At 39.5% G+C, this 13902-nt stretch overlaps 1 protein-coding gene across 3 annotated transcripts in view; it reads right to left on the bottom strand.

Moving 5' to 3' along the window:
• Sema2a (Semaphorin 2a) overlaps positions 1 to 13902 on the bottom strand; it is a 351866-nt gene that overhangs the window by 17981 nt on the left and 319983 nt on the right. For all 3 annotated transcript variants that reach the window (XM_018455942.1, XM_018455941.1, XM_018455943.1), the window contains one exon: positions 9697 to 9748. In XM_018455942.1, coding sequence (XP_018311444.1) covers positions 9697 to 9748 — 52 coding nt within the window. The remainder of the gene's footprint in view (positions 1 to 9696; positions 9749 to 13902) is intronic.

Consider the following 13902-nt stretch of genomic DNA (forward strand, 5'->3'; position numbering starts at 1 on the left):
CTTTCCCTATCGAATCTTTTTATTCAACTGATACGCTTTAAGAATGGTTGCGAAGAAGAGCTCGATGATACGATCGAAACGTGAGTGGTGTACAAAGAGTGAAATGCATTCGTGATAAATTCATATAGAAATGACGTATGATCGGCTGGCATCATATTGTCCCTTTAGCGCCGAATGATGTCTACATCCTCGATTCGCAGTCGTGTCAGGTGGTAACCTTCGTTACGCATAAAATTTTCGCGAACTGACCTGACATTTCAAAAAAACCTTTCGTTGTCGATCGGTACCGTAAGTCACTTTTTCCTAATGGAAGCCGTCACTCCGCACCTTTTCGCCCTGCCGTAGCCTCGCACGGTTGGCGACGTGCGGAGAGAAAGAAGGGGGGAAGGAGTGAGAGAGCCTGGGATTCAATCTGCATTCAATATTGATTCCAATCCGATATCGTGGATTTCCATTTTTGTGATTTACTTCTTACGCCGGCAGCACCGGCACTATCTGTACTGCGAAAGAGGGTGTTTTTCGAGGGTCAACCCCAATGCATACCGATGTCGCGTCGTCATCGATCAAATATTGAGCGATAAATAATCTGCCTTCGCGATGATACTCTTCGCTTTCGATTCTCGCAATGCACGTCGACAGCTCTTCGCTGAGCGATCGGCTTCTGTAGGGCAACAGAAAGCTTTTCGGTTATTCGTATCAATTACGGTAAGTCAATGAACTAGAAGGAATTCCTTAACGACTAAAGTTCCAGCATGTCAGGAAGTTCGCGAAGGACGTAGCTTCCGTCCGGAGATAAGAAATTATCGATCTGATTTTCACCGTGGCGCAGACGCATGTAATATGCTCCGTTAAACCGCTCAGAATCGCTCCGTAACGTTAATAGTATTCTTTTACATTTTGTCACTTTAATATCTACTTACAATTAGATATTAAAAGAGCAATAATAATCCAACCCCTTGAATTAAAGAACATTTTGTTATTTTTAACTTCATGTGTATCAAAATCTAAATCAATCCCTTCATGAGGTTATTTTCAACGTAAACAATCATATTAACGAACGCATTTAATAAATAATAAACTAAATTTGAATAAAATTTAACACATTTTTTAAATTAAATTATTTAACTTCATTGTTTCTGTTAAATTAACGGCATGTTGAGTAGGAGCAATGGCGACTTATAAAAATAAGACTAAAGACAATTCAAATTGGATATAATTTGACATTACGAATTTAATAATATATATGCCCCTATACCACGGACAATCCACGAGAACTCATTTAGTCCGCGATTTTATAACCGCGTGAGTAACGTCCTCATTAGCTTAAAAGAGCATTCATCGTAAGAGCCGAGTCCAAACGTAAAAGCTCCTTTGAGCAATTTAGAATCGTTCGCGCGATTCTCGTCGTTGTGCCGTAGAGTGTATTTTAGCACCGCGGTATTCGTTCGTCTTTTTTTTTTCACGGGTGTTTTAATGGCAGTCTGGGACGAAGCATTTTACACGACGACGACGACGACGATGATGACGACGACGGCGACGGTAACAAGGACGACGGCGACAAGGACGACGTTGGAGAGTCTGTATGGCTATTTAAACACTTTCACCATAAATTCGCAAGAGAAGGCACTCTAGTTTCGCTTGCACTGTGCAACGCTTTTTTTCTCGTGCGACTGTTTTCCTGTTTTACCTATTTTTACTGCTAACCATGTACGCGTATCATACCTTTCTTGCACAGCTTGTGATTCGCATGACAAAAACGAACAACGTGAAAAAACGCAAGAAATGCCAAGAGAAATAAAACAATTAATAGCGATTAAGAACGAAATGAGTTTCTGAATTTTCAATTATAAATAAAATAGTATGAGAAAAATGCAACAATATACGAATTGATGAAATAATTATTTTGTTATTTTCATTTATTTCATCTATAGCAATAATTTCTGAAATATATTATACACTATAAGTTTGTTTTAAATAAAAATTCGATAATTGAACGGATCGATGATGAACAAATTTTAAATAACGGAAGATAACGTGGACTGAACTTCGTAGAGCAGCGGTAGCTGCGAAGGTGACGACGAAGATCGAAGAGGAAGTGCTGTTGACAGTCACTTCGTCGGGTAATAGGGCAGTTTCGTAGTCTGCAATTACCAACGTCGTTGAGGAACACCATCTGGGACGAGTCTGGTAGTGAGCTCCGTCGAGGATCCTCTGTTTACAATTTCGGTGTTTGCTCGACGACTGAAGAAGGTTTTCCACCTCAGACGTGGACTAAGAACAGAGACCGCCGACACGTTTCACTCCCGGAACGTAGTTTCTCTCGCGTCTCTCGTTCTTTCATTTGTCTCACCTCGTGTCTTCACCTTTCCGTAAAGTTCTGCCTGATTTCTACAAGCGTATAGACGGAAAAGAGATATATCGAAATGTGGAAAGGATACGTATGTGATCGTGATTCCCATTGTTCCTTGACTTTTTTCTTGATACGTCGAAAATTTGCCAAAAAATTAAAAATGGGAAAAAGACTATGCAAGTTAGTGTAATGAGCACGAAGAAACGAATTACCGGAAGAAGTTTTTCGCAACTCATACCTGATGAAAGGGTATTACGAAGCGAAAGGAGTTTTGCCGGTGCTGGCCCGAGGGCAAATTCATTTCTAGTACGCGCAAAGTTGGTGCCGCGGGAGCAAAAAGGGAATAGGAAAAATCAAGAAAATGGGAAGTGTATACGACGACGAGTTGGAAAATCGAGAAACAAGAGGTCCGAAGCGGAAGTTCGAAAATTTTTCATTTCGTGCTCGCTGTTCGCGTTGTCCTTTGCCTCTATGGAAGTGTACTTCTGCTTGATTGCAGGAGAAACTGATTTATAAAGGCGCATCTGAGGCACCGAAGAAATTGCGACCATTCGGTAACCTGCTTGCGAGTTTGCGAGTAATATACGACGGAGGGACACGTTGCCTCGCAAGAAAGCCTTGTAATTAATTTCTCGTCGAAGCAAAGCGGGAGCTTGGAAGACGATACTCGCGCTTAACACCACTTTCAATATAGCCTGTAAATATATCGGCGCATAATATAATTTGCCAGCTTGTCGATAACGTTACAATGTGTATATACTATTTATATATACTTCACGAGAATCGCTCGTATACATGATAATCGGTTTTAGATAGCTTTAAACGAGGAAATAATATAACTTCACGCCTTCAGAATATCAAAGAATAGTAGGTGAGTAACAAAAATACCGTGTAAAAAAAATCTTTATACAACACAATTTAAGTGAACATCCCTAATAATGTTACTAAAAAAAATTCTATTTCATACATTTTCGATTTATATCAAAAGTTTTATTTCATAAATATCTTGCCTCGCGTCTTTCTGTACATCATGAAGTGAGATATATTATTTGTATTTCTTAAAGATTTAAAAATTTAAAGAGATTATTAGCAAAGCCCTGCTCACGAATCTTGCATAACCTCCTATTTGTTGGCGGATGAAGGCAGTTTGTTAAACTGAAATTTCGCTACGGTCTTATACCAAATTCATCGTCGCAATAAACTCCGTGTCGCAGGGGGGCAAATGCCCGTCCGTCCCTAGTTGAGAGGGCTGGATAGAAGGCGGACACGACGAGTTAGGGATAGACATTCCTGGGGAAGACACGGCAAGGAAGTTACGTATACACGTAGTGGCCCGGTACTAAATGCATATTTAATACTATCATTTTAGGACGCAACGCAAGGGCGGCCGTTTATATTTCAGATGTCGACGAAATTGTTTGCTAGCGCGCGAACGCGTCGTCGAGCACGTGCCGGCTTGTATCGGCCACGTGCACTTGCATGTACGTGCGCATTGGAATGTCAAGTGTCTCTTCCACACATCCAGGATTCTTTCAATCAAGACTGTATCGTCAGAGACTGTCGTATTCCATTCGCGATTTTACAGCTGTGTAAATCCCATGGAGAGTTTCTTAATACTTTAGTACCATCGAGTGAAACCACGCTTGATTCATTGATCTTGGATCAATCTTCCATGTCGGACGATTTTCGTGCAATAGCTCTATAGGTATCGGATAGGTATCGTTTCGAGTATAGGCGATCGTGTCGGCGAGACGTTGAATCCCCACTCATTCCCGATTGGACGTTGCTTTATTGGACGTAGCGGTGGTTTATAGATTCCGATTTTCTCGGCGGGCTTCGCGTTTGACTTTTACTCCATTTACCATCCTTCTCGCGCACCCTTCACTCGTGGATGCTTCCTGCTCTTCCTCCAATCGCTTCCTGCTTCTCCCATCGAACTGCCACATGCTTTATTCACGGCGCGGCCGAGCTCGTCTCGGCCAAGCATCCAATGTCGGAATTCGTTACGCGATCAACGATGGACGACTCCTTTTCTGCGATAGCTCGATCAATACGCTCGTATTGCCGATCGTTCGAAGATCGATCAGACGATTCCGTCTTATCGTAACATTGCAAATCAACCTCTCTTTTTCCTCCGTTTTGCGCAACCCTGACAGTCTCGGCGAAGATGTAACGCACAAAAAAATAGATGAGCCTGAGCGAGGCTAGTCTTATTGTTCGATGCACGTCCTCAAAGACGATGATAAAGATACAAAAATTGCGCGGGTGCACGCCCGTGGAAGCGGAATTACCTGATTTCCGGTTATAGCCGAGCGGGTTAACGCTCCTGTATTTCCACCCGGCATGAATTTACTCGGAAAAGTTATTCTTTCTTTCGCTATGAAGGACTACTGTGCAGCAAACATCTTATTTATTTTCTAAAACTGCGTAACTGAAATAATACAATTTATACAACGTAATTCAAAATCTACACAGACAGGATGGTTTGGTGAGATATCTAAAAAGCTAGATACAGATTTGAAAATAATTTTGTTGGGCCATTAAAATAATTATGTAGTACGTACACAAAGAAAAACTAGTTACTACAATGTTTATGATTTTTTACATCAGCATTGCTCATCATACTTGAGATTCCTACGTAATTATTTGATGGTCCAACAAAATTATTTTCATATCTGTGTATCTACAGCTAAATTTTTAAATATTTCTACAAAATCTTCTTTCTGTATAGAATGTTTAAGTAATAAATTCACTAAATGTGCAATTCGTTTTAAACCATCACGAACGCTCGAGATTGTAAATTTTGTCTTAAAAAATACGCGTTAATTACATCGACCAGTTGTGTCGGTCGTTCTTAAAATGCCAGGAGAGGGAGGACGTATAACTCATTTCGCATGTATTCTTCGGGCGTCGTGCAGAACCGTCCCTTTGTGGGATATGCGAGCTTTAAACCTCTCGGCCGTCTATTCTAGCCACGTACTATAACTCGCCTGGAACGCGTGCGGTCCCTCAGGGCGGACGCACGAAACGTTTCTTCCCCTTATGAAATTGTAACAGAGGCAGGATTAGCATGGGGCATTGTCTCCAGAGCGAAGGGTAGGTTCACGTTGTAGCGATGTTATCGAGATCTACCCGCCTCGACTCGCATCTCGAATATATTTGAATTTCCATTCTCACTTTCACTTCCGAAAATATGTCGTTTTAAATGGACATCTTAAATCTTGAGAAACAACCTTTCTATTGTTCTTATGATGTTTTTCACGGCTTATTCAAATGTAACTAAATTCAATTATTAATGAAAATTTATGGAAAGTAAAAAATGAACTCTGGACAAATATACTGTCACACTTTCGGTAAATTCACAAAGCAAGATTAATTATAAGATTAATTATTACAGAGTCTTTATATTACTATTTATGTCATACATAATAATTGTTTAGAATGTTTATTATATTTGCTGCACTTACAAGTTTAATATTTAGACATTTTCCGCTTTTATCATCTTTCGCCTCGATTTCGCTTCTTTTCTCACATGCCCGCTCGATTTATGGTATATATAACTAACGTCTTCGAGTCGATCTGACCTCATTCGGTGCTGTATCTCCCTCACAGCATCCGTATAGCGATCTCTTCCTGCTTCTAGCAGCCGGACAATCATCATGCATATATGTAAAATGCAAAATTGTATCATCCTATGCGCGGTATTCTTTTTTGCGTTTCCTTCACCTTGCGTCCACGTATCTCGTTTTCCAGTTTACCCCACGACAGCATCCCCCGCAGACCAAAATGCTCCAGGGACTTAACACAAAGGAACGAAAGAAGGGGACCCAGTTCCTGCGGCCTGCTCGGGCCCGGGTGTTAACCTTTTACAGCCACATATCGCTACGAAAATTGAAATTCCATACTCGTTAATTCTCAATGGAATTGAACTCTGGTAGTGGCAACAGACCGACCTCGCAATGTGATTTCACTGTAACCAAGCTGAATGGACCAAGCATTCGCATCGCGAAATAACAAAATCAGACGGCGGTAAAATTTACCAAAGGACAAATCTAACAAAGTTCTCGATACGATACCATAAATGCTTTCACATTTTGTAACACGCACATCAATATGATTAATTGTTTAACGCAGACGAAATTATATATATAGAAAATTTGTATTAACACATTTCATGTGTCCCAAACGATCCACTCAAATTTTTGTGTTAATTTTACACAAGATAAATATAATAGCAAGAAACATAAAGATTATGCAAAAAATTAACAAAAAATATAATAATAACATAATGTGCAAACAAACTAAGGAAACTATTTTTTCAGTAAAATTAACATTTATGATATGTAAAATCAACATGTATTTTTTATTCATTTATTTTAGAATTTACATTTGACATTATGATTACATTATTTATTCATTTACTCATAAATGTTATTTTGACAGAAAGAAATGTTGAATATTAATTTGACACAAAATATTCAAATAACATAATCACATAATGCTGTGCTTTGACGTTTTCTCGTCTCCTTTCTTGTGTGTTCAGTGATCGCATGTTAAATTAACATTCGGATGTTGAAAATTCGACACAAATTTTAATAAGGACTTGAGTGAATTGGTTTTAACACAAATACAAAATTCTTTTACTGGGTAAGCGTACAACAAATAAATTATTTATCGCTGACGGAACCAATGGTCGAAATTATTTCATCGTTGCTTCATCATTTCTCCAAACTTCGAAGCTCATGTGAAACACAACTTTGTCACTATCGTTGACACATTTTCGCACAAGTTACCTAACGGAAACCCAGCATGCGAAACATAAGTTACATTCATGCAAACTCTATATCGCTCCGCGGTGAACGCTCTGGAGTAACTTGAGCAGAACGGCTTGTCCGTGCCGAATAACTCGCGCGTGTACATCAATTCGCTCCGTGTATCTATTTAATGATCACGAGCGACCCAGCGAAACGCCTGGAGGCGTGGAGTGAACTATAACGTCGTGCTTCGATGTTTTCGCGTCTCCGATTTCTGTGTGTTCAGTAACCGCATTGTCATCCACGTTAAAATTAGTTTCAGTGATACCACAATCGTCGCATCTGGCATGAAGACCAACGAGAAACGACGAGGGCGGATGTCCACTCTTCTCTGTCTCTCTTGTTCGAAGGGCGGTTTTTCTCGCGACAGGTGGTGGATTCAACGATACAAATATAATTGCATTTTCGAATCGCTGTTTCTCTCCCAATATTAGACCATGATTTCATCGTTTTTTGTCTGTGTTAAAAAAATGACTTTTTCTTTCTTTATTGAAGTTTCTATGTATGTTAAATAAGCGGAATAAATCAATAATATTATAAACCCCTTAATAAAAAAAAGAGTAATATGTCTTTTCATGTAAGAATAATTATCTTTTTACGTAAGAGTACCGTGTCTTTTTGTTTAAAAGTATGGTAATTATCTTTTTTGGATGTTAATACCTTTTTTAAGAAAAGTACTCGCTACAGCGATACTCAGAATTATCCAATACAAGTTTTTCTCGAATAAAATGTTCCGCTGGGTGTATACATTAATCGCTCTAAGTGTTTTGTTATATCATTCGAGTATCCTTCACCTCTTTCACAAGGAAAATCCGAGGTAACCGTTTATTTTATCGAACAGTAGAAATCGACACTGTAAAATCGTGATAACGCGTGGAAACTCCAACGTTGCACGAAGTACCCGAAGATACGAACTTCTTGCCGGAAGCTGTAGGTCGAGAGCGAGGGTAGGTCGAGGCAGGTGGAGGAGCACGGTGATTTTCCAATCGAGCCGGGGGGCGTTCGTTGTCTCTCCGAAGAGAACAAATCGACGAACAACGCCGACGATCGGATTTTGTCCCGGTCAGAGTCAGCCGAATGAGTAAAATCGTAGATAGCCACCGCCAGGTGGATGCGACTCGTCGCATCTTGTCACAACGGGGAGAGTTAAAAAGCAATTTTCCCTCTCCGGCCGAGGGTCTGGCAGCTGACCGCCGTTCTCAGTACATCGGAGGCGAGATCTCGACACAGCGAATTTGATTCAATCTTTAACAATCAAGCGCATTTGCTAAAATTCACCTGCCAGCTTTCTTGTACATAAAAAAAATATGTGTATATAAAAAGCTACGTTTTAAAGGAATCTATGAAAATGACAAAATGACGAGCGTCAGTTTAAAAAAACGGCACAGAAAACAAAATATTCTGTAAATTCTGTAATAGCTAATTAACCCTCCATTGACAATGTAAAATTTCTATCCTTCGTCCGCAATCAGAGTCTCCGAACTTTGTAGATTATTCCGGACAGTATAAAAATCTGAAAAAATTCTTACATGTGAAAGCTTTAACAACGAGTATTTATTATCAAAGAAATTTGATTATATTTTACTTATTTTTTCACAGAGAGAGAAAAATTAAATTTATCGACTAGAATTCACAATCGAAAAATCGACTGTGCCTTTAAAGGTCAACATTGCCGGCGGAGGATTAAAATGTATTCGTGATTGTTTATGTCTCAGGCATCATTCGTACGATACGCAAATGCACTTTGCGAGTAGAATATATGAGCTTTTAAACCGAATCCCACCGATGAGAGAGACCGTGGAAAAATCATCGTACGATTCGTTTGCCTACAATGGATCGCTTAGCCGGCAGATACGCGTCAGCTGTCCTGATGATGTCGGTGTCGTTTCGCTCGACTATGCGTGATTGACAGTTTTATGGGGACGAGCGGAGCCCATGCACTTTCCAGTTACGACCGGGGTCTGGTTTTATCATCCCCTCCTCCCTCAAACGGGGGCCAAACATTATCCGACATTTGATGCTAATCGATACGCGGATGGCCGCAGGGGAAAAAAGGGTGTAGTACGGCAGGCTAAGTTCTTTCTAACTGGCAAATGAATTCTTTATACGATATTTGAGAAAATGAGTTCAGGGTCTACAGTCTATAGATAGCATTAAAACTGCGTTCTATCCATTTAGATTTCTTTATCAATTCCAGACGATATAACTATGAAGGCTATTGTGTTTACATTTTAAATACAGTTGGAATGTTCACCTTTAAAAATATCAAAATTTAACATTTTACTGCACGTATTATGTAATTAAAAGTTATAAACCTTGTTAAAGTTTTACAAAGTTGTTTCTAAAAGCTTCATCATACTAAAACACAGCAGATGATCACGTTTTCACATTTAAAGCTAAATGCGACTTTAATTATAGGTTTAATTCGTCATTTCAAACACATGAACAGTAAACTCGATGTAAATGTAACACATTAGATGACGCACGTTAAGCCAGTAGAAATCGGAATGTATAAAAGTCTGGACAACTCACCTCGCAATTGGAATGACTGATGTTACTCAGATTTAGCCTGAAGATCTTGTCCCTGAAAGCAGAAGAGGAAAGTTTCGTGTTAGCGTAACGGTCGAATTAAGCGTGGTCGCGATAGACGAAAGAGTCGAGGGGTAAATTTTCATTCCCTACGTCTACGAGATGCATTATTCTCCGTGACTCGACTCTACCTTATCTCGCCACGGTTATGTATGGTTGTGTAGCACCACGGCATTTTGCTTACAGCTCTCCGACATGGCGAACGCTAGCAAACGGCACGGAATTTCTATGAGGATGGAGAAGAAGAGGCCGGAGGGTAAAATAGAACGAGTTGCTCTTTTCTGACCGAGTTTCTGCGTTGTCTTTTCTTTGTTCGACGGTGACCGAAGTCACGTCGTTCTCGTACCGTTTGTTAGGATTTTATTCCTTGGAAGAGATCGCCGTTCACATTCGAGACTGACGGATAAAACATAATAAGAATCGTAGTCGACGAGTCGAAATAAACGCAGATTACGCAACGCGTCGTTGAAGATCGAGGGGGTAACCACTAGCTGAAATATTGTCCCATAGATTACATGATTTCATCTGATTATAAATAATTTTTTTCATTACATATGAAAGTAATTTGGTAAAATATAGGATTTTATTTAATATCATACATAATTAATGATCTCTCGTGGTTGCATATGTAATCGAATTATACATAGACATTTCATATGAATTTTATAATGATTTCGAGGACTCTGTCCCACGATTACATTAAGTGGTTATCCCCTTGTTGAAGATTCTCATACTAAAATCGATGTAACAGCCATTAGTATTAATAATTTCGCATCGGTTGTCAAGGCATTAATTTCACATTTCGACGTAGAAATGATATGTTTCACGTACTTTGATCAATATAACAGCCAGTCGATATCAATGCGGGAAACTGCGACGATGTTCATATAAATCTCTTTGCGACCATCGCGGCGGCAATCTGAGGTTCTGCGTTCGATCGTACGTAAAAGGTATATGCGCTGCTAGGCGCCACCGATCGTAAATCGAATTTACCCAGTTTTCAAATGTGTGTGTTTCGCAACATTAACGCCGGCGCGCCGCATAACTTTATCCCAATAGCCATTCATCATCGCCTTTCAATAGAAATACGCAGTCGGACGGAATGCGCTCGCGGAACGTGAAAAAAAGAGAAGAAAGAAAGAAGAAGGAAGGAAGACCTATCCCTCAGCGGCTCTCCTTTTTCATTCATTCTGTGCATCGCACCGTGAAAAAGTAAATACCAATGTGGAAAAACAAATCCGTACTTTGGAATCTACCCGCGTCGAACTTTCGTCTCGGCGAACTTTTAGAGGGTTCAGCAGGAGGAAGGAGAGGCGAGTATCGTCTACGTGCTGGCACGTCGCTCATGCTACCGAAAGAAAAAATTCGTAGGAAAGTAATTTGTGGGGAAAACTCGGTGTAAAGGGTGGATTGCTGCAAAGTCATCGCTCAGTTCCTTTGAAATTCAATTGGTAAAACGTGCGTAATCAAACCGAGAAATTACTTCACCGCTGAAAATCACAGAGGAAAAATTTCATTAAGATCTCATTGACACGCTTCCACGAGAAGTGGAACATTTTCTAAAAATAAAGAAAGTGTTACTTGAGAATCGGGGAAAGAATTCGGTTCAATTTAACATTTTACATCGCCTTAAGGGCTTTCCAGGGAAAGTTTAATTAAAATCTCGAGCAGTTTGCTGAGGTCGTACAGCAATTTCTTAAACTATTAAAGACGCCTTGTAGAGTGCAGAAGAAATTTCAACAAATTTCATTGCTAATTACGCAAATAGGAACAAAGACTTAATTAAAGACTGGATCTATATAATATAACATTTACGACACTCCAAACAACGCCCGTGTGTGACCATACGAATTGTTCCGTGTTTTTCGTCGTGTATTTTCTGAAATAGGTCGCAGTTTAAGATAACAGCCGCACCGCTTTCATGTCTAGGATTTCACTTGTGTAATACGGACATTTTCATCGTGGGCGAGAAGGAGCCTGACGAATGCCGGGCGAAATCCGAAAAGCATCGTTGTCTGAATTTGTGGTTGTGCGTGATGGACAGCTCTGACCCGGGATGCATTATCCAACGCGTCGAGATCTACTCCCTTGCTTTTCTCTCTTCCTTGCTACTTTGGGGGAATACATGACAAGGGCCAGAAAAGTGGCGTTTGCAACAGTGCTATTTACTCCAACGCCTTCGGGAAGGAGATGTATATCCGCGAGAAGAGCTGGGTTTAACATAATAGAACGATTTTAATAATTTCCACTATAAATCAACGAATGTATACATGTCGGAATAACGTTACATCTACGTTTCAATAAACCGCAATGCAGCTCTGACTTAATACGTGATTTAATATGTCACTTTTCATAAAATAATAGTGATGAAAAATAAACGTGCGTATATGAGCGGCAAGTAATAGAGCAATATGGAAAATAGATGGAAACGCTACTGTTGAAATATGCGATTTAGCAAGAATTAGGTTTAACCTAATTCTCTTCTATACAATTTTGTCAGCTGCAGTCTAACGAATAATCCGCTAAATCGATATACGACATCTAAAGTGTTAACGTCGTTGAAAATGTCCGGAAAAGAGAGAGAGAGAAAGAAAAAAAGAAAAAAGTTGAATTGCCACTGTCGGTTGTACAATGCCGCAAGCCCGTGACCGTTTTCACCTCGCTAACATTCGTGAATGTAACTCACTTTTCTCACGCTATCTCGAGCTTTCCCTGGGTTGTTTCAGTGGACATTACGAAGGTGAAATCTCTCCCGTTACGTTTCCAGCAACGGTTATTGGGAACAATTAGGAGGAAAATCAATCGCGACTAGATGTGACGTGTTAATCTCCGGTCACAGTTGCTTTCCGCGTCGAATTGTTGCTATCACAATAGAAGTCTGACGAGGAAAACGACAGATGCGGCCGTACGAGACGAAAATATGATCGACGAATTTTTATCTCGTTTCGCTAGACGTGCGGCAGACACAAGCCATGGACACGGATATAAGCGAGCTACATTTTTTTGTATTGCTCTCGCTAGCGGCCCCTCTGGCTTGATAATTGGAAGCGTTCAATTAGCGTGCCTTAATTGCGGAGCGAACCGCAACGCGGGTGCCGATTCTCAAACTACAATTAATGGCTATCACCTTTCTAATTAACGAGGAACGATGCTCGCGCGTGTATCGATCGTCGCGTGCGATAACGGAGGAAAAACGGTATCGCGAAGAACAGATACAACCGAAGGACACGAGAAAAGAATCCTGATCAAACGTGAGGTCGCGCGAATGGATGGCTAAAAGGTTAAATGTCTTCAAATCATTTAAAAATTATGTCCACGAGATCATAAGGCTTAAACATCCCTTATCGTTGAAGAAGGAATACCGAAACGATTTCCTTTTAGATTCTTATCGGAATTCTCTTCGATATTATAGTTTTGTAGATTGATACGCGCATATGTATATACAAGATGACGCAAGCACGTGGAACGAAGCCAGGAAACAGGAAACGTTGAAGTCGAAGTAGCCGCTTTCCTTGGGAAATGCAATTTATCGTAACTGCGCTTTTTCTTTTGTCGCTCCATATGGCGAGCTCATCCCATCGTAAAGAGAGAGAAAGAAAGTGAGGCAGAGTTATTTCAAAAGCGGAAGCTTTTATGCGATTGTGATGCTTTATTTTTCCATCGTACAGAAATATGATTTATATTCTTTAATTTGATTTCTCTTTGTGTTCTAATTAATTGTTATTAATTGTTATTAATTGTTATTTTTTAAAATTGTTAATAAAAAAGGTACACTTTGTGTTTCAAGTATCAATATAATTTTGTAATAAATGTTTTTTATATATATTTTTTTTATATGTAGGGAGAGTTGCCGAACGCATACCGTTTAACCTATTTTTTACTATATTTTCCATTTGGCATTGTTATGTACGCAAATGAACATTAGAAATTGTAGCTTGAGATTTTGGACGCTTATTATTACATGTTTAACTTTCCACCAATAAAATTAATTTGTTATAAGTCTTTTTGTAACATATTGCAAAAGATACGAAAAGGCAATCAGTCGCCTAAATCGTACTTATAGATATTTTTTATCGTATTTCCTTTGAAAGTATTGAATTTATGAATGAAAACAATTAAAAGTATAAGATTAATAAAAGAAATCATTAA

Source organism: Mycetomoellerius zeteki, unplaced genomic scaffold (assembly GCF_001594055.1).
Source record: "Mycetomoellerius zeteki isolate Tzet28-1 unplaced genomic scaffold, Tzet1.0 scaffold52, whole genome shotgun sequence".
NCBI lineage: Eukaryota > Metazoa > Arthropoda > Insecta > Hymenoptera > Formicidae > Mycetomoellerius > Mycetomoellerius zeteki.